At 48.2% G+C, this 19,076-nt stretch overlaps 1 protein-coding gene across 1 annotated transcript in view; it reads left to right on the top strand.

Annotated features, from left to right (window-relative positions):
* Nucleotides 1-11,529: 11,529 nt before the first annotated feature.
* The window catches only part of LOC140455547 (zinc-binding protein A33-like), a 45,325-nt gene continuing 37,778 nt past the window's right edge, over nt 11,530-19,076 (top strand). Inside the window, exon 1 of the mRNA XM_072550481.1 lies at nt 11,530-11,961. Coding sequence (XP_072406582.1) covers nt 11,530-11,961 — 432 coding nt within the window. The remainder of the gene's footprint in view (nt 11,962-19,076) is intronic.

Below are 19,076 nucleotides of genomic sequence, written 5' to 3'. Positions count from 1 at the left end.
AACTGCTTCTGTACCCTCTCCTAAGCTTCCACATCCTCTGGTAGTGCGATGACCAGGACTGTACACGATATTCTGAACGTGGCCGAATTAAAGTTCTATACAACTGTGATGTGACTGACCAGTTTTTATACTCAATGCCCTGACCGATGAAGGCAAACATGCCATATGCCTCCTCAACTGCCTTTAGACACTTGTGTGAGCAAGGTTTGACAAGGGGCTGGAATGATGTGAATTTACAAGGTGGAGAGAACAAACTGAAAGCGTGGTTACCTTTTATGGGGTCACCATAACAGAGCAAATTATGTGAAAGAGGTGGCAGGGACTTTATTGGAGGGATATTATGGTGGCTCAGTGGTTAGCACTGCTGCCTCCTAGCGCCAGGGACCCGGGTTCAATCCCAGCCTCGGGTGACTGTCTGTGATGAGATTGTGCTTTCGCCCCCTGTCTGCTTGGGACGCTCTTCGGAGGGATGGTGCCGACCCAATGGGCCGAATGGACTCTTTCTGCACCATCGGGATTCCACCTTCGTGGCCAGGTACTGCAGAAAGAATGCCGGCGATATTGGGAGAGAGGCTACGAAAGTTGAGGAGAATGCAGATCTCGGAGTGGGTAGGGGTGAGATTGAGGGGATTGGCAAGCAAGGAACTTATTGCAAAATTGCAGCGTTCATTACAGCGCAGGGGCTGAGAGACGAACAGGACCTGAGCTGCAGAGCTTTGTATGGTCTCGACTTTACAAAGGGATAGAGAACACACCCCCAGCTGCATCAAAGGAGCTGAGGCTCAAGTTCCTCAGAGTGACGATTACTGGCGATCTGTCCTGGACTTCCAACATGGAGGCGATGGCCAAGGAGGCACAACAGCGCCTCTCCTCCCTCAAGTGGGTCAGGAAATTCAGCACGTCCGGGAGGACCCTCACCAACTTCGATAGATGCACCATTGAGAGCATACTGTCCAGGTGCGTAACGGCCTGGTATGGTACTGCCCAGGACGGTAAGAAGCTACAGAAGGTGGTGTGCACAGCCCAGACCATCACGGGAGGCAACCTTCCATCCATGGACTCCATTTACACAGCTCCCTGCTGAGGAAAGGCCGTCAACATCAGCAAAAACCCATCGCACCCCAGTAATGATCTCCTACAACCTCTTCCTTCAGTAGAAGATACAGAAAGCTGAACACTCACACCAACAGGTTCAGGAACAGCTTCTCCCCAGCTGTTAGTAGACAGATGAATGGACACTCCAGGCCATGCTGATCTGGTTAATGTTGATCTTGCCTAGCGCACGCCCTGTGCAATATAACCTGTTTTCCTCTGTCTAAGTCTTTTTGTCACCTTTTGATCTGTGTGTTCTTGCTTTCTTCTGCACCGCTCAGAAACAACGCTTTTCACTGTACTTAGGAACACGTGACAATAAATCGACCAATCAATGCTAGGGCCATCCAGGAGACCTTTACAATGCACAAGTCTAAAGGTGAGGGTTTTCAGCAGTGGGAGGAGCTCAGGCAGAGGTAGGGGCAGTTGATGTCATCGAGGAGGGAGTGGGATGGCACGGTGACGGGCCGATTTCTCAACCAATGAAACTTGTGACTGATGGTCCCACGTGTCCTCGAAATGGAGCCTGGAACAGGGCTTTCATTTCCAAACACTACTGCTTTTCTTTTCAAAAACTGATTTTTAAAAAGAAAAAAGATTCCCCTACTGCATCGAGTTGGGTCGTCTGAAGGAGTTCTGAGGAAAGGTCACCGGACCTGAGACCTTCACCCTGATGTTTCTCTCTACAGATGCTGCCAGACCCACTCAGATTTTCCAGAAACGTCTGTTTCTATTTCTGTTTCCAACAAAAGGTCGCAGTGTTCAAGAAGGAACTGACCCAGCCAGAGGTGGTGACCAAAGCAGAAGATGGAAACTCTCTCCCCGGTGGGTTTTCTCTGCTTCCTTCCCGCAGTCTAGGTTAGGGTGGATTAGCCCATGCTATATTGTCCCATAATGTCCAGGGATGTGCAGGCTGGGTGGGTTAGTCATGGGGAAATGCAGGGTTACGGGAATAGGACAGGGGGTACGGGATGCTGGTCAGTATGGACTTAATGGGCTGAATGGCCTACTTCCACATTGTAGGGATTCCATAATTCAATGGTTAACTGGAGGCACGTGTACTGCAGTTGGGGCTGGAGGTCAAACCGACAGCAGAGCAGCATCAAGAAAGGTGCACCTTCCCGATCCACTGGGAGGTGATCACAGGCCCCTTACAGATGGAAACGCAGAATTGACTCAACCCATTAACACGGAGCAGACTGAGGCAAGAGTCAAGATCACCTCATACTCCCTATTCACACTGTATTCAAGCTGCACCTGCAGAACAGGAAATGGTGATCAAAGACACGCACACACACACACACACACACACACACACCATACACACAGACACACCATACACACAGACACACACACACCGTACACAGAGACACACCCACCCCCCCACACACACACGCACACACACACACCATACACAGAGACACACCCACCCACCACACACACACACACACACACGCACACACACACCATACACAGAGACACACCCACCCACCACACACACACACGCACACACACCATACACAGAGACACACCCACCCCCCCACACACACGCACACACACACCATACACAGAGACACACCCATCCACCCACACACACCCACCATACATAGAGACACACCCACCCACACACACACACACACACACACACACACACATACAGCCACACACATAGGCACACTCAGCCACATGCACGCACACAGACACACTCACATACATACTCACTCACACACGCACACACACAGACACCCACACATACACACAGACACACTCACGTACATACCCATACACAAACACACACACAAGACACACACAGACACATTCACATACACACACACACACAGACACACACACACCAACACGCGCACACTCACACAGAAGCATGCACATACCCACACACAGCACACAAAAGCACGCACAAACCACCAAACAGAGACACATACATACCCACACACACAGGCACACACACATATACACACACACATATGCACTCACACGCTCACACAGACTAACACAGACACACAGTCGCACACAGGCACACACTCGCACACACACCCACACACATACTCACACATACACACACAGACACACATACAGACCACATTCACACAGACACACACTCTCTCACCCACAGAGACACACACACAGAACACATTCATATAGACACACACTCTCTCATGCACACAGACACACACACTCACACTCACACAGATACACATTCACACACCAAGAGCCACAAATACATACATACACATAGACCACACTCACACAGATACACACACTCACACAGACATGCGCGCACACTCTCACACACGCACACCGACACACACTCACACAAGAACAAACTCACACAACACAGACATTCTCACGCTCACACAGACACACACACAGAGACACACTCACACAGACACACACACTGACGCACACACTCACAAACCAAGAGTCACAGACACATTCACACATACACACATGTACACGCACACATACACCACACTCACACACTCACACAGACATGCACTCACACATACACAGACACACAAAACAGAACAAACTGACTGGGTATCAATCAATTTATCACCTTTGAGGCACAGTGGTTTTAGAATGGTTGATGTCTTCAGCTAACGTTGAAAATGCTACATGTTGGCAAGACTCAGTTATAAAAGTCACAAGGAACACCATCAGGTGGGAACCATTTGACAGCTTTGATAAAAGATCCCAGCTTAGCTGGTTAGGTCCTTAACACCACTTTCCTGACCATAAGCTTGACTCACCTGCAGATTAACATCCTATCTAACCAATCTTGAATGTATACAACCACCTGATGAAGGAGCAGTGCTCTGAAAGCTAGTGCTTCCAAATAAACCTGTTGGATTATAACCTGATGTTGTGTGATTTTAACTTTGCATTCAAGGTTAGCACTCTCACCGCTGAGTCACTCAGCTGGTCCCCACAGTACACTGCTGATGGAGGGCTATATTGTTAGAGCTGCCCATCTTTTGATTCGGAGTGTAACAATACTATTTGAATGCAAAAGATCGCATGGTGTTTTCTCCACCAAGATGGCTCCGTGATTAGCATTGTTGCCTAGCATTGCAGAGCCAGGGACCCTGGTTCGATTCCAGCCTCAGGCAACTATCTGCAAGGAGTTTGCACATTCTCCCCGTGTCTACATGGGCTTCCTCCCACAGTCCAAAGATGTGCAGGTTAGGGTGGAGTGGCCATGGGAAGTTATCCCATAATATCCAGGGATACGCAGGCGAGTTAGCCGTGGGAAGTGTAGGGTTATAGCAACAGGGCAGGGGGAGTTGGATGCTCTTTGGAGGGTCAGTGCAGACTCAATGGGACTGTATATACACTGTGGGGATCCTAAGGAGCACGGTGTTCTCTGCGGTTATCATTGGGTTAAAACAAAAGGGAATGTCTGACTATTGTACATTGCTGCTTGTGGGAGCTTGCTATGTTCATTTGGGATGCTATAAGCCCTACACTGTTACAGTGGGGCCATTGGTGGCAAAGTGCATTGTGTCATCCCCAGGTTGTGAAAGGTACAGAAGCAAGCCTCCCTTTCCCGAAAACATTTGACTTCTGTTCACAAATTCAAACATGGCAACTTTACCCAAAGCAACACACAGACAATCTCAACCGTCACGTCAAATGGGGGTGGTGAGGGCGGGCCACCAGTGAGGTGTCGGGGGGAAGGATATGGAGTGGGACAAGCGGATGGGAATGAGTGTGGAAGAGGAATGAGATGGACGGACAGCAGGGAAGGTGAGGAGGACATTGACAGGCAGGAGGTGAGGAATGCTGGTGGGAGGAGAGGGGAGTTAGAAATCATAAAGGAAAGCCATTTGTCACTTTAAAATCCAACTGTGAACGCGAGCTTCCCCTGGCAACGCCAAAGTTTAACGCGCAGTCTGAGTTGTTTTTCGGAATGTAGAACAGAATCATACAATCCCTAAAGTGTGGAAACAGGCCCTTCAGCCCAACTCGTCCGCACTAACCCTCCGAAGAGTATCCCACCCAGACCCATTCCCTTACCCAATTACTCTACATTTCCCATGACTAATGCACATAACCAACACATCCCTGAACACTACGGGCAATTTAGCACGGCCAATTCACCTGACCTGCACATCTTTGGACTGTGGGAGAAAACTGGAGCACTCCGAGGAAACCCACACAGACACGGGGAGAACGTGCAAACTCCACACAGACAGTTACCCAAGTCTGGAATCGAACCCAGGTCCCTGGCGCAGTGGGGCAGCAGTGCTGACCAGTGAGCCACCATGTGGCCCTATGTAGTGCTAAGCTGACTTCCTGGGCTGTTGTGGAGAGTGGGGACACCCACAGTGGTGTTAGGGAGGGAATTCCAGGATTTTGATTCAGCGACACTGAAGGGAATGGAGATCCGGCTCCAAGTGAGGTGAGTGGCTCAGAGGGGAACTTGCAAAATGGCGGTGCTCTAATGTAGCCGAGGCTGTTGTCCTTCTGGATGACTGTGGATTGGAAAGGTGCTGTCTTAGGATGGGGCAGGATCATCGCGGAGCGTTTAAGGAGACAGAGATCCCTTCACCTCCCTTTTGTGATAATTTGGATTTTCAGATGGAAAGGTTTTCTCTCTCTCTCTCTCTCTCTCTCCCCTAAACATCATCTTCAAAAATCCCTTGAGGTCACCTCCTCCAATCCAGGGAGATTAGCCCTCACCCTCTCCAGGAGTGAATTGTAAACTCCAACCCAACTGAATCAGTCAGATGACAGTTAAAAGGGAAGGTGGTTCTGGATTTCTGAAAGCACATTGTCACACATACTTGAGTGAGGACAGTGAAAAGTTTATAGATATTGCATCACAACGTGGGTGGCACAGTGGCACAGTGGCAAGCATTGCTGCCTCACAGCGCCAGAGACCTGGGTTCAATTCCCGCCTCAGGCGACTGACTGTGTGGAGTTTGCACATTCTCCCCGTGTCTGGGTGGGTTTCCTCCGGGTGCTCCGGTTTCCTCTCACAGTCCAAAGATGTGCAGGTCAGGTGAATTGGCCATGCTAAATTGTCCATAGTGTTCGGTAAAGGGGTAAATGTAGAGGAATGGGTCTGGGTGGGTTGCGCTTCGGCGGGTCGGTGTGGACTCGTTGGGCCGAAGGGCCTGTTTCCACACTGTAAGTAATCTAAATGTAGTGACAGATACAAACATATCCAGGTGCAGATAATTCAGATCAAATCCTGCGGAAATAAAAAAAAACTTAGAAATAAATAGTGCAGCATTATAGATCCAAGGAATAAATTAGGGAAAGAAAAGTTAAATGTTTCGAATATCAGTCTTTCCATCTCAGTACATGCCATTAGTGTCGGGACAAAGTGTGCAGTTTGAATTTACAAAATGATATGAAGGGACATTATCTTAAACTGCTCTGCACAGCCGGGGTCAGATTGACAACCCTTTGAACCTGAGTTTAACCTTGCACTGACTAAAGTGAACTCCGAGCATAACATTTACCAACTTGAAATAAAACCACCATGATTGTACATCGGTGTTAGTTGCAAGGATTGTACCAAAGTCGTTAACTTTAGCCAGAAACCCAGACTCAACAGAAATCAGCCAAAGAGCTGCGGATGCTGGAGATCTGAAGCAAACAAACACAGAAAGTGTTATAAACATTATGTTTCTCCCTCACTGACAGTGAAATCAATGGTGACATCAGCGTCATCTTATTCACAAATCTCCACACTGGGAAGAAATGCCAGTAAAAACTCTCAAGGTAAAAACTCTCACAGTTCCAGTATCTAGTCTTCATTCCAAGTGTGTGGAGCAGGCACTGACCTGTAACCAAACATCGCAGACACCCTTAAAATCTCTGGCTGTGATGCTGTGCGGCATCTTTCGAGGGATGGGATTAGTTATCTCTGCGTGACGCACAGGAACAGAAATTGCTGGAGAGACCCAGGAAGTCTGCCTGGTAGCATCTGTGCAGAGAGAGAGAGAGAGAGACAGAGATTAACATTTCAAGTCCAGCGACCCTAGTTCAGAATGTTCTGAAGCAGACTCATATCAGACTGGAAACATTAACTGTTTTACAGATGCTACTGGACAGAGCTGCTGAGTCTCTCCAGCACTTTCTGTGTTTGTTTGCTTCAGATCTCCAGCATCCGCAGCCCTTTGGCTGACTTCTGTTGAGTCTGGGTTTCTGGCTAAAGTTAACCACTTTGGTACAGTCCTTGTAACTAACCCCAATGTACAATCATGGTGGTTTTATTTCCCCTCTCTGGCTCAGTGAGTCCCTCCCCCTACGTCTTTTTACACCAGTCACATCTCCTTTCAGTCAATTCAAACCCTTGTTTCAGAAGTTGCCAGCTCAGAGGTCAACAGGCGAAATCGAGTGCTACTGTTGCTTCGGTGAACCTTAAACCTCATCAGATCTCCTGGTCTGAGTCATCCCTGTACCGAGTGCAGTCATTCCACCAGGGGTAAGATATCCTTACAATATGAGTGTGTTCAGTAGAAGTTTAATCTCAAGCCATTTCGAGTCAAACAGTGCAGTATTGATTTGTGTCTTCTGTGTGTTGCCTGTTTTGGTTTCCTATCTCACTCCCTCTGTGTGCACACCAGTCTATTTTAAGCATGGTTCAACTCTATTGTACCCACATTTGCATTTCTCAATCTAACTCAATCTTCCCTGAAGAGTCCCATTTCTCCTGCGACCTCAACCCTTTCCCTCCAGCACCCCGCTGAATGTTAGAAACCCCTCCATTTTTACCCTTCCTCCAATGACTTCCAGGCTTTTAAATCAAGCTCAGTATTCAATGGACTTGGTTGTTTTCAACTTTGTCTCCAATTCTCTCCTTGGGCATGGCATTTTTATCCTGAGGTCTTGACTAGGAAGGTTGATGTTGGGAGAGCAAGGGAAAGGGGAGCTGCGTGTTGTGGGTTGTGTGATTTTTAACTTTGCACACCCCAGTCCATCATATATATTTAATGGTAAGGTCCTGAGGCGGGTTACTGAGCAAAGAGACCTTAGAGTGCAGGTTCAGAGTTCCTTGAAAGTGGAGTCACAGGTAGATAGGATAGTGAAGAAGGCATTTGGTATGCTTTCCTTTATTGGTCAGAGTATTGAGTACAGGAGTTGGGAAGTCATGTTGCGGCCGTACAGGATGCTGGTTAGGCCACTGTTGGAATATTGCATACAATTCTGGTCTCCTTCCTATCAGAAGGATGCTGTGAAACTTGAAAGGGTTCAGAAAAGATTTACAAGGATGTTGCCAGGGTTGGAAGGTTTGAGTTATAAGGAGAGGCTGAACAGGCTGGGGCTGTTTGCCCTGGAGCATTGGAGGCTGAGGGGTGACTTACAGAGGTTTATAAAATCATGAGGGACATCGATAGGGTCAATAGATACGGTCTTTTTCCTGGGGTCGGGGAGTCCAGAACTAGAGGGCCTAGTTTCAGGATGAGAGGGGAAAGAGTTAAAAGGGACCTAAGGGGCAACTTTTTCACACAGAGGGTGGTACGTGTATGGAATGAGCTGCCAGAGGAAGTGGTGGAGGCTGGCACAATTACAGCATTTAAAAGGCATCTGGATGGGTATATGAATAGGAAGGGCTGAGGGGATATGTGCCAAGTGCTGGCAAATGGGACTGGATTAAGTTGGGATATCTGGTCAGCATAGATGTATTGGACTGAAAGGTCTGTTTCTGTGCTGTACATCTCTGTGACGCTATGACACTGTAGCAAGTAAATGGAGTTGCGATATAGACCAAATGTGATTGAGGTGACTAAGTGACTGAATGGACTCCTTTTGTACCCATGACCCCCATCCCTCGCCAGTTTTGAATCATAAAACCAAGATGTCTAATGGAACAGTTGGTGGGCCTTTGAATTATTAACTTAATAATAACTCAATTCACTTATTTTCTCAATTCTATAACCAGCCACCCATGTAGTTTAAGAAACTGGGAAAATTGACATTAATCTTGGACTGTGATGAACACCATTTAAATGATCCAACCGCATGCTCAAAAAGGACTATTGTACATGATATTCAGGAGGTAATTTTCATTCAATTAGTCCACAGCCATCTCACGAGATTGCTTGGAAAGTCATTATTTTATAGATATGTCATGGTTGCACAGGTGTACAGAACAGGAAAAGGCCCTTTGGCCCATCTGTGGGTCTGTGCCAGTCAAAAACAACCACTTGGCTTTCTAATCCCATTTTTCAAGTGTGAAATGGCCCATACTATGTCATCATCATGGAGTCATAGAAATGTACAGCACCAAAACAGACCAACTTGTCCATGCCAACCAGATATCCTAAATTAATCTAATCCCATTTGCCAGCACTTGACCCATATCTCTCTAAAACCTTCCTGCTCATATACCCATCCAGATGCCTTGTGGGTGGCACGGTGGCACAGTGGTTAGCACTGCTGCCTCACAGCGCCTGAGACCCGGGTTCAATTCCCGCCTCAGGCGACTGACTGTGTGGAGTTTGCACGTTCTCCCCGTGTCTGCGTGGGTTTCCTCCGGGTGCTCCGGTTTCCTCCCACAGTCACAAAGATGTGCAGGCCAGGTGAATTGGCCATGCTAAATTGCCCATAGTGTTAGGTAAGGGGTAAATGTAGATGTAGGGGTATGGGTGGGTTACGCTTCGGCGGGGCGGTGTGGACTTGTTGGGCCGAAGGGCCTGTTTCCACACTGTAAGTAATCTAATCTAATCTAAATGCTGTAATTGTACCAGCCTCCACCACTTCCTCTGGCAGCTCATTCCATCCAAGCACCACCCTCTGTGTGAAAATGTTACCCTTTAAGTACCTTTTATATCCTTCCCCATTCACCATAAACCTACACCCTCTAGTTCTGGACTCCCCTACCCCAGGGGAAAAAAGCCTTGTCTGTTTATCCTATCCATGCCCCTCATGATTTTTCAATCTGTCAGGTAACCCCTCAGCCTGGGTTGGACACTCCAACGGAAATTTTCATTGGGGTGGGGATTGAAACGCAAAGTGTATATTTTCAACACACTCCAAAACAATTGGCTTCTTGATAACTTCAGTTCAAACATGTTGTGAAGAGCTCATCGATTAATGTGGCACTGGCTTTGTGACTGTGAAGAAGGAGGAAGAGGACGTGGGAGGTCGAGATTAACAGAATGCAAAACAGAGAGAAAGACTAAAGCAGAAAGGGTCGATTAAAAAGAGGATGAGAGACAGAGGAACGGTGTTCCCGAAGGTAGGGGGCTCCAGAATGAGGGAAAGGGGTCTAAGGATATGGGACAAACCATCTCGGACTGAGACAAGGAGCAATATCTTCACTCAGAGAATGGGGAGCCTGTGGATGTCACTATCACAGAGCGCTGCTAAGACAAAAATATTGTGCAATTTCAAGAAGGGGTTAGAAAGCTTAAAGGGTATAGTATGAGAGGAATTCACGACCACAGAGAGCAGTTAAGACCAAAACATTGTACAAATTCAAGAAAGGGTTAGAAAGCTTAAAGGGTTCAGAGAGTGTGAGAGAAAGCAGGAACGGGTGACAGAGTTGGTGGCGATGGTATTGAATGGTGGCGTAAGTCCAAAGGGCCAAATGGCCCCACCCTGCTCCTGGTTTCTCTGTTTCTATGAGAGCCTGAAGTCTTTGACGATTGAAAGAGTCGAAAACAAAAAGAAGAAGTGCTGGAGAAACTCAGCATGTCTGGCTGCATCTGTGGAGAGAGGGAGCGAGAAAGCAGATTCAATGTCTCGGGTCCAATGACCTATCTTCAGAACTGATGGTGGCTGGGAAAAGGTTGGTAATTATTCAGAAGAAGGGGAGGGGAGGAGGAGTAAATGATAGATGGAGATAGACCCAAAACAGAGCGAGAGAAAACAGGTGAGCAGACAAAGGAGTGGGTGAAGTCCAGTCTGGGGCAATGAATAGGTACTAATGAGGGTTGTTAGTCAACGGGCAATTAGATTCCCTACAGTACGGAAACAGGCCCTTTAGCCCACCAAGTCCATACTGACCCTCCGAAGAGTAACTCACCCAGACCCATTCCCCTATGTTTACCCCTGACTAAAGTACCTAACACTATGGGCAATTTAGCATGACCAATCCACCCTAACCTGCATATCTTTGGACTGTGGGAGGAAACCGGAGCAAACCCACACAGACACGGGGAGAACGTGCAAACTCCACACAGACAGTCGCCCAACATGGGAATCGAACCTGGGTCCCTGGCACTGTAAGACAGCAGTGTTAACCACTGAGCCCCTGAATGGTTGCAGCCCACGGGATGATTAGGGCTCGTGTGTGGGGTTCGGGTAAGGACATTGGAGGTGTTGCTCAGCCCCTAAAACTATTGACACTTAATATTAAGTCCAAAGGGTTGCCAAGTGGAAAGTGAAGAGTCGCTGATTGGCCACGTTCCCTTGGATGTTGGGTGGGAGCGGACGGAGCTCCCTGGTCTGGGTCACGCCATGTCGTCGTGGGTGTTGGCGGAGGGCCTGACCAGCGAGGTGACCTGCCCGATCTGCCTGAACCTGTACCAGGACCCGGTCAGGCTGGAGTGCGAGCACAACTTCTGCCGGGCGTGCATCGCCGACGCCTGGGGGCAGCTGGAGTCCGGTTTCCGGTGCCCCCAGTGCCGGGAGACCTTCCCCCAGCTGCGGCTCAAGAGCAACCGGCTGCTGGCCAACATCGTGGAGAGGGTGCGGCAACTGCGACTGGATGCCGGGCCTGCTCTCCCGCCTGCCGGAGAGCCCACCCCCGTCCTCTGCCCCCGCCACGAGGAGAAGCTGAAGCTGTACTGCCAAGACGACCAATTGGCCATTTGCGTGGTGTGCGGCGTCTCCAGGGAACATAAAGAGCACCAAATTGTACCCATCCACGAGACCTTGCAGTATTGCCAGGTAAGAGCCTTGCACCTCTCCTCGTGCGCATGATTCACTTGCCGGGTCTGCATTTATTGGGCCCCGTCCCCAGTTGGATTTGGGGGAGGGGGAGTGGGAGCTTATGAGTCATCCATGTTCCTCTGGGTCTGGAGTCACGTGCAGGCCACACCAGGGAAGAATTGGCAGAATCCTTCCCTAATAGACATTAGCGAATCAGATGGGTGTCCCCCCAACAACAGCACAGGGTGACTCAGTGCTTGGGGTGGACACCCACATGGTGCCAGGGACACAGTTTTGATTCCAGCTTCGGGCAACTGTCTGGGTGGAGTTTACACATTTCCCGAAGTACTTTCACGGGTTTCCTCCAGTGCTCAGGTTTCTTCCCGCGGTCCAAAGGTCTGCAGGTTAGGGGGATACACGCCATGCTAAGTTGCTTCATAATGTGCAGCCTAGGTGGATTATAGGGGTAGATGGATTAGCCATGGGAAATGTAGGGTTATAGGGGTAGGTGGATTATCCATGGGAAATGCAGGGTTATAGGGATAGGTGTATTAGCCATGGGAAATGCAGGGTTATAGGGGTAGGTGGCGTAGCAATGGGAAATGCAGGGTTATGGGGAGAGGTGGATCAGGCATGGGAAATGCAGGGTTATAGGGATAGTTGGATTAGCCATGGGAAATGCAGGGTTATTGGGGTAGGTGGATTAGCCATGGAAGGTGCAGGGTCATAGGGATAGGTGGATTAGCCATGGGAACTGCAGGGTCATAGGGATAGGTGGATTAGCCATGGGAAATGCAATGTTATATGGATGGGTGGATTAGCCATGGGAAATGCAGGGTTATAGGGATAGGTGGGTTAGCCATGGGAATCGCAGGGTTATAGGGATAGGAGGGGTAGCCATGAGAAATACAGGGCTATAGGGATAGGTGGCTAAGCCATGGGAAATGTAGGGTTATAGGGATAGGTGGATTAGACATGGGAAATTCAGGGTTATAGGGATAGGTGGATTAGCCATGGGAAATGCAGGGTTATATCGGTAGATGGATTCGCCATGGAGAATGCAGAGTTATTCGGATAGGTGGATTAGCCATGTGAAATGCAGGGTAATAGGGGGAGGTGGAGTAGCCATGGGAAATACAGGGTAATAGAGATAGGTGGATTAGGCATGGGAAATACAGGGTTCTGAGGGTACGTGGATTAGCCCTGGGAAATGCAGGGTTATATGGGTAGATGGATTAGCCATGGGAAATGCAGGGTTATAGGGGTAGGTGGATTAGCCATTGGAAATGCAGGGTTATGGGGATAGGTGGAGTAGCCATGGGAATTGCAGGTTTATAGGGATAGGTGGATTATCCATTGGAAATGCAGGGTTTAAGGGATAGGTGGATTATCCATGGGATATGCAGGGTTATTGACGTAGGTGTGTTAGCCATGGGAATTGCAGGGTTATAGGGAAAGGTGGAAGAGTCATGGGAAATGCATGGTTATGGGGATAGGTGGAGGAGCTATGGGAAATGCCGAGTTATAGCAATGGGTCGATTAGCTATGGGAAATGCAGGGTTATAGGGATAGGTGGATTAGCCAGGGGAAATGCAGAGTTACAGAGGTAGGTGGATTAGCGATGGGAAATGCAGGGTTATAGAGATGGGTGGATTAGCCATGGGAAATTCAGGGTCATATGGATGGGTGGATTAGCCATGGGAAATGCAGGGTTTTTGGGTCGGGTGGATTAGCCATGGGAAATTCTGGGTTATAGGCATAGGTGGATTAGCAATGGGAAATGCACTGTTATAGGGATAAGTGGATTAACCATGGGAAATGCAAGATAATAGGGATAGGTGGATGATCCATGGGAAATGCAGGGTTATGGGGATAGGTGGATTAGCCATGGGAAATGCAGGGTTATCGGGATGGCTGGAATCGCCATGGGAAATGCAGGGTTATAGGGGTAGGTGGATTAGCCATGGAAAGCGCAGGGTCATAGGGATAGCTGGATTAGCCATGGGCAATGCAGGGTTTTAGGGATAGGTGGATTAGCCATGGGAAGTGCAGAGTTAGAGGGGTATATGGATTAGCCATGGGCAATGCAGGGTTATGTGGAGAGGTGGATTAGCCATAGGAAATGCACGGTTATACGGGTAGGTGGATTAGCCATGGGAAATGCAGTGTTATAGGGGTAGGTGGATTGTCCATAGGAAGTGCAGGGTCATAGGGATATTTGGATTAGCCTTGGGAACTGCAGGGTCATAGGGATAGGTGGATTAGCCAGGGAAATGCAGAGTTGTATGGGTAGGTGGATTAACCATGGGAAATGCGGGGTTATAGGGGTAGGTGGATTATCCATGGGAAGTGCAGGGTCATGGGAGTAGGTGAATTATCCATGGGAAATGCGGGGTTATTGGCATAGGTGGATTAGCCATGGGAAATGCAGTGTTATAGGGACAGGTGGATTAGCCATGGGAAATGCAGGGTTATAGGGATAGGTGGATTAGCCATGGGAATTGCAGGTTTATAGGGATCGGTGGATGAGCCATGGGAATTGCAGGTTTATACAGATAGGTGGATTAGCCATGGCAAATGCAGGGTTATTGGGATGGGTGAATTAGCCATGGGAAATGCAGGGTTATAGTGGTAGGTGGAGTAGCCATGGGAAATACAGGGTTATCAGGATAGGTGGATTAGCCATGGGAGATGCAGGGTCATAGGGATAGGTGGATTAACCATGAGAAATGCAGGGTTATATGGATGGGTGGATTAGCCATGGGAAATGCAGTGTTATAGGGGTAGGTGGATTAGGGATGGGAAATGCAGGGTTATTGGCGTAGGTGTGTTAGCCATGGGAAATGCAGGGTTATAGGGACAGGTGGATTATCCATGGGAAATGCAATGTTATATGGATTGGTGGATTAGCCATGGGAAATGCAGGGTTATAGGGATAGGTGGGTTAGCCATGGGAATTGCAGGTTAATAGGGGTAGTTGGATGAGTCATGGGAAATGTTGGGTTTGCGGGATAGTTGGATTAGCGATGGGAAATGCAGGGTTATAGGGGTAGGAGGATTAGCCATGGGAATTGCAACATTATAGGGAGAGGTGGATTTGCCATGGGAATTGTAGGTTTATAGGGATAGGTGGATGAGCCATGGGAATTGCAGGTGTATAGGGATAGGTGGATTAGCCATGGGAATTGCAGGGTTATTGTAATGGGTGGATTAGCCATGGGAAATGCAGTGTTATAGGGCTAGGTGGATCATCCAAGGGAAGTGCAGGGTTATGTGGAGAGGTGGATTAGCCACGGGAAATGCAGAGTTATAGGGGGAGGTGGATTAGCCATGGGAAATACAGGGTAATAGGGGGAGGTGGATTAGCCATTGGAAATTCAGGGATATAGGGATAGGTGGATTAGCCATGGGAAATGCAGGGTTATATCGGTAGATGGATTCAGCATGGAGAGTGCAGAGTTATTCGGATAGGTGGATTAGCCATGTGAAATGCAGGGTAATAGGGGGAGGTGGAGTTTCCATGGGAAATACAGGGTAATAGAGATAGGTGGATTAGGCATGGGAAATACAGGGTTCTGAGGGTAGGTGTATTAGCCATGGGATATGCAGGGTTATAGGGATAGGTTGCTTAGCCCTGGGAAATGCACGGTTGTATGGGTAGATGGCTTAACCATGGGAAATGCAGGGTAATAACGATAGGTTGATTAGCCATGGGAAATGCAGGGTTATAGGGACAGTTGGAGTAGCCATGGGAAATGCAGAGTTATAGCGATGGGTGGATTAACCATGGGAATTGCAGGTTTATATGGATAGGTGGATTATCCATTGGAAATGCAGGGTTTAAGGGATAGGTGGATTATCCATGGGAAATGCAGGGTTATTGGCATAGGTGTGTTAGCCATGGGAATTGCAGGGTTATAGGGAAAGGTGGAAGAGCCATGGGAAATGCATGGTTATGGGGATAGGTGAATGAGCTATGGGAAATGCAGAGTTATAGCAATGGGAGGATTAGCCATGGGAAATGCAGTGTTATAGGGGTATGAGGGTTAGCCATGGGCAATGCAGGGTTATAGGGATGGGTGGATTAGCCATGGGAAATGCAGGGTTACAGAGGTAGGTGGATTAGCCATGGGAAATGCAGGGTTTTTGGGTCGGGTGGATTAGCCATGGGAAATTCTGGGTTATAGGCATAGGTGGATTAGCAATGGGAAATGCACTGTTATAGGGATAAGTGGATTAACCATGGGAAATGCAAGATAATAGGGATAGGTGGATGATCCATGGGAATTGCAGGGTTATAGGGGTAGGTGGATTAGCCATGGGCAATGCAGGGTTATGTGGAGAGGTGGATTAGCCATAGGAAATGCACGGTTATACGGGTAGGTGGATTAGCCATGGGAAATGCAGTGTTATAGGGGTAGGTGGATTGTCCATAGGAAGTGCAGGGTCATAGGGATAGGTGGATTAGCCATGGAAATGCAGTGTTATAGGGGTAGGTGGATTATCCATGGGAAGTGCAGGGTTATTGGGGTAGGTAAATTATCCATGGGAACTGTAGGGTTATTGGCATAGGTAGGTTAGCCTGGGAAATGCAGCGTTTTCAGCCAATGTGGATTAGCCATGGGAAATGCAGGGTTATAGGGATGGGTGGATTAGCCATGGGAAATGCAGGGTTATATGGATTGGTGGATTAGGCATGGGAAATGCAGGGTTATAGGGGTAGGTGGATTAGCCGTGGGAATTGCAGGTTTATAGGGATCGGTGGATGAGCCATGGGAATTGCAGGTTTATACAGATAGGTGGATTAGCCATGGCAAATGCAGGGTTATTGGGTTTGGGTGGATTAGCCATGGGAAATGCAGTGTTATAGGGTTAGGTGGATTAGCCATGGGAAATGCAGGGTGATGGCGGTATATGTATTAGCCATAGGAAATGCAGGTTTACAGGGATAGGTGGATTAGCCATGGGAAATGCAGGGTTATAGGGATGGGTGGATTAGCCATGTGAAATGCAGGGTTATGTGGAGTGGTGGATTAGCCATGGCAAATGCAGGGTTATTGGGATGGGTGGATTAGCCATGGGAAATGCAGGGTTATTGGGATGGGTGGATTGCCATGGGAAATGCAGTGTTATAGGGGTAGGTGGATTAGCCATAAGAAATGCAGGTTTATAGGGATAAGGGGGATTAACCATTGAAAATGCAGGGTTATAGGGATAGGTGGAGAAACTATGGGAAATGCAGGGTTATTGGGATCAGTGGATTAGCCATGGGAAATGCAGGGTGATGGCGGTATGTGTATTAGCCATAGGAAATGCAGGATTATAGGGATGGGTGGATTAGCAATGGGAAATGCAGGGTTATAGGGATCGGTGAATTGGCCATGTGAAATGCAAGAGTTATGTGGAGTGGTCGATTTGCCATGGGAAATGCAGGGTTATAGGAATGGGTAGATTAGCCTTTGGAAATGCGGGATCATTGGCGTAGGTAGATTAGCCATGGGAAATGCAGGGTTATAGGAATAGGTGGATTAGACATGGGAAATGCAGGGTTATAGGGGTAGGTGGATTAGCCATGGGAAATGCAGGGTTATTGGCGGAGGTGTGTTAGCCATGGGAATTGCAAGGTTATGGGGATAGGTGGATTAGCCATGGGAAATGCAGGGTTATGGACATGGGTGGATTAGTCATGGGAAATACAGGGTTATAGGGGTAGGTGGAGTAGCCATGGCAAATGCAGGGTTATAGGGGTAAATGGATTAGCCATAGCAAATGCAGGGTTATAGGGATGGGTGGATTAACCATGCGAAATGCGGGATTATTGGCGTAGGAAGATTAGCCATGGGAAATGCAGGGTGATAGGGATGGGTAGATTAGCCTTTGGAAATGCGGGATTATTGGCGTAGGTGGATTAGCCATGGGAAATGCAGGGTTATAAGAATAGGTGGATTAGCCATGGGAAATGCAGGGTTATAGGGGTAGGTGGATTAGCCATGGGAAATGCAGAGTTATTGGCGTAAGTGTGTTAGCCATGGGAATTGCAGGGTTATAGGGATGGGTGGATTAACCATGGGAAATGCGGGATTATTGGCGTAGGTAGATTAGCCATGGGAAATGCAGGGTTATAGGGGTATGTGGTTTAGCCATGGGAAATGCTGGGCTATAGGGATAGGTGGATTAGCCATGGGAAATTCAGGTTTATAGAGATGGGTGGATTAACCATGGGAAATGCGGGATTATTGGCATAGGTGGATAAGCCATGGGAAATGCAGGGTTATAGGGATGGGTGGATTAGCCGTGGGAAATGCAGAGTTATAGTGGTAGGTGGATTAGCCATGGGAAATGCAGGGTTATGGGGATAGGTGGAGTAGCCATGGGAAATGCAGTGTTATAGAGGTATGTGGATTAGCCATTTGAAATGAAGGGATAGGTGAATTTGCCATTGGAAATGAAGGGTTATAGGGATGGGTGGATTAGCCATGGGAAATGCAGGGTTATGTGGAGAGGTGGATTAGCCATGGTAACTGCAGGATTATTGGGATAGATGGATTAGCCATGGAAAAAACAGTGTAATAGGGATAAGTGGATTAGCCATGGGAAATGCAGTGTTATAGGAGAAGGTGGATTAGGTATGGGAAATGCAGGGTTATTGGCGTATGCGTGTTAGCCATGGGAATTGCAGAGTTATAGGGATAGGTGGACGAGCATGGGAAATGCATGGTTATGGGGACAGGTGGAGGAGATATGGGAAATGCCGTGTTATAGCAATGGGTGAATTAGCCATGGGAAATGCAGTGTTATAGGGGTATGTGGATTAGCCATGGGCAATGCAGGATTATAGGGATGGGTGGATTAGCCATGGAAAATGCAGGGTTATAGGGATAGGTGTACCAGCCATGGGAAAGGCATTGTTATAGGGATAAGTGGATTGGCAATGGGAAATGCAGGGTCATAGGGGTAGGTGGATTGGCCATGGGAAATACGGGAGTATAGGGTTAGGTGGATTAGCCATGAGAAATGCAGGGTTATAGGGATAGGTGGATTATCCATGGGAAATTCAGGGTTATAGGGGTAGGTGGATTAGCCATGGGAAATGCAGGGTTATAGAAGGAGGTGGATTAGCCATGGAAAATGCA

This window comes from Chiloscyllium punctatum, chromosome 30 (assembly GCF_047496795.1).
Source record: "Chiloscyllium punctatum isolate Juve2018m chromosome 30, sChiPun1.3, whole genome shotgun sequence".
Lineage (NCBI taxonomy): Eukaryota > Metazoa > Chordata > Chondrichthyes > Orectolobiformes > Hemiscylliidae > Chiloscyllium > Chiloscyllium punctatum.
Note: the sequence above shows the minus strand (reverse complement) of the source record. Positions and strands in the feature narration are given on the sequence as shown.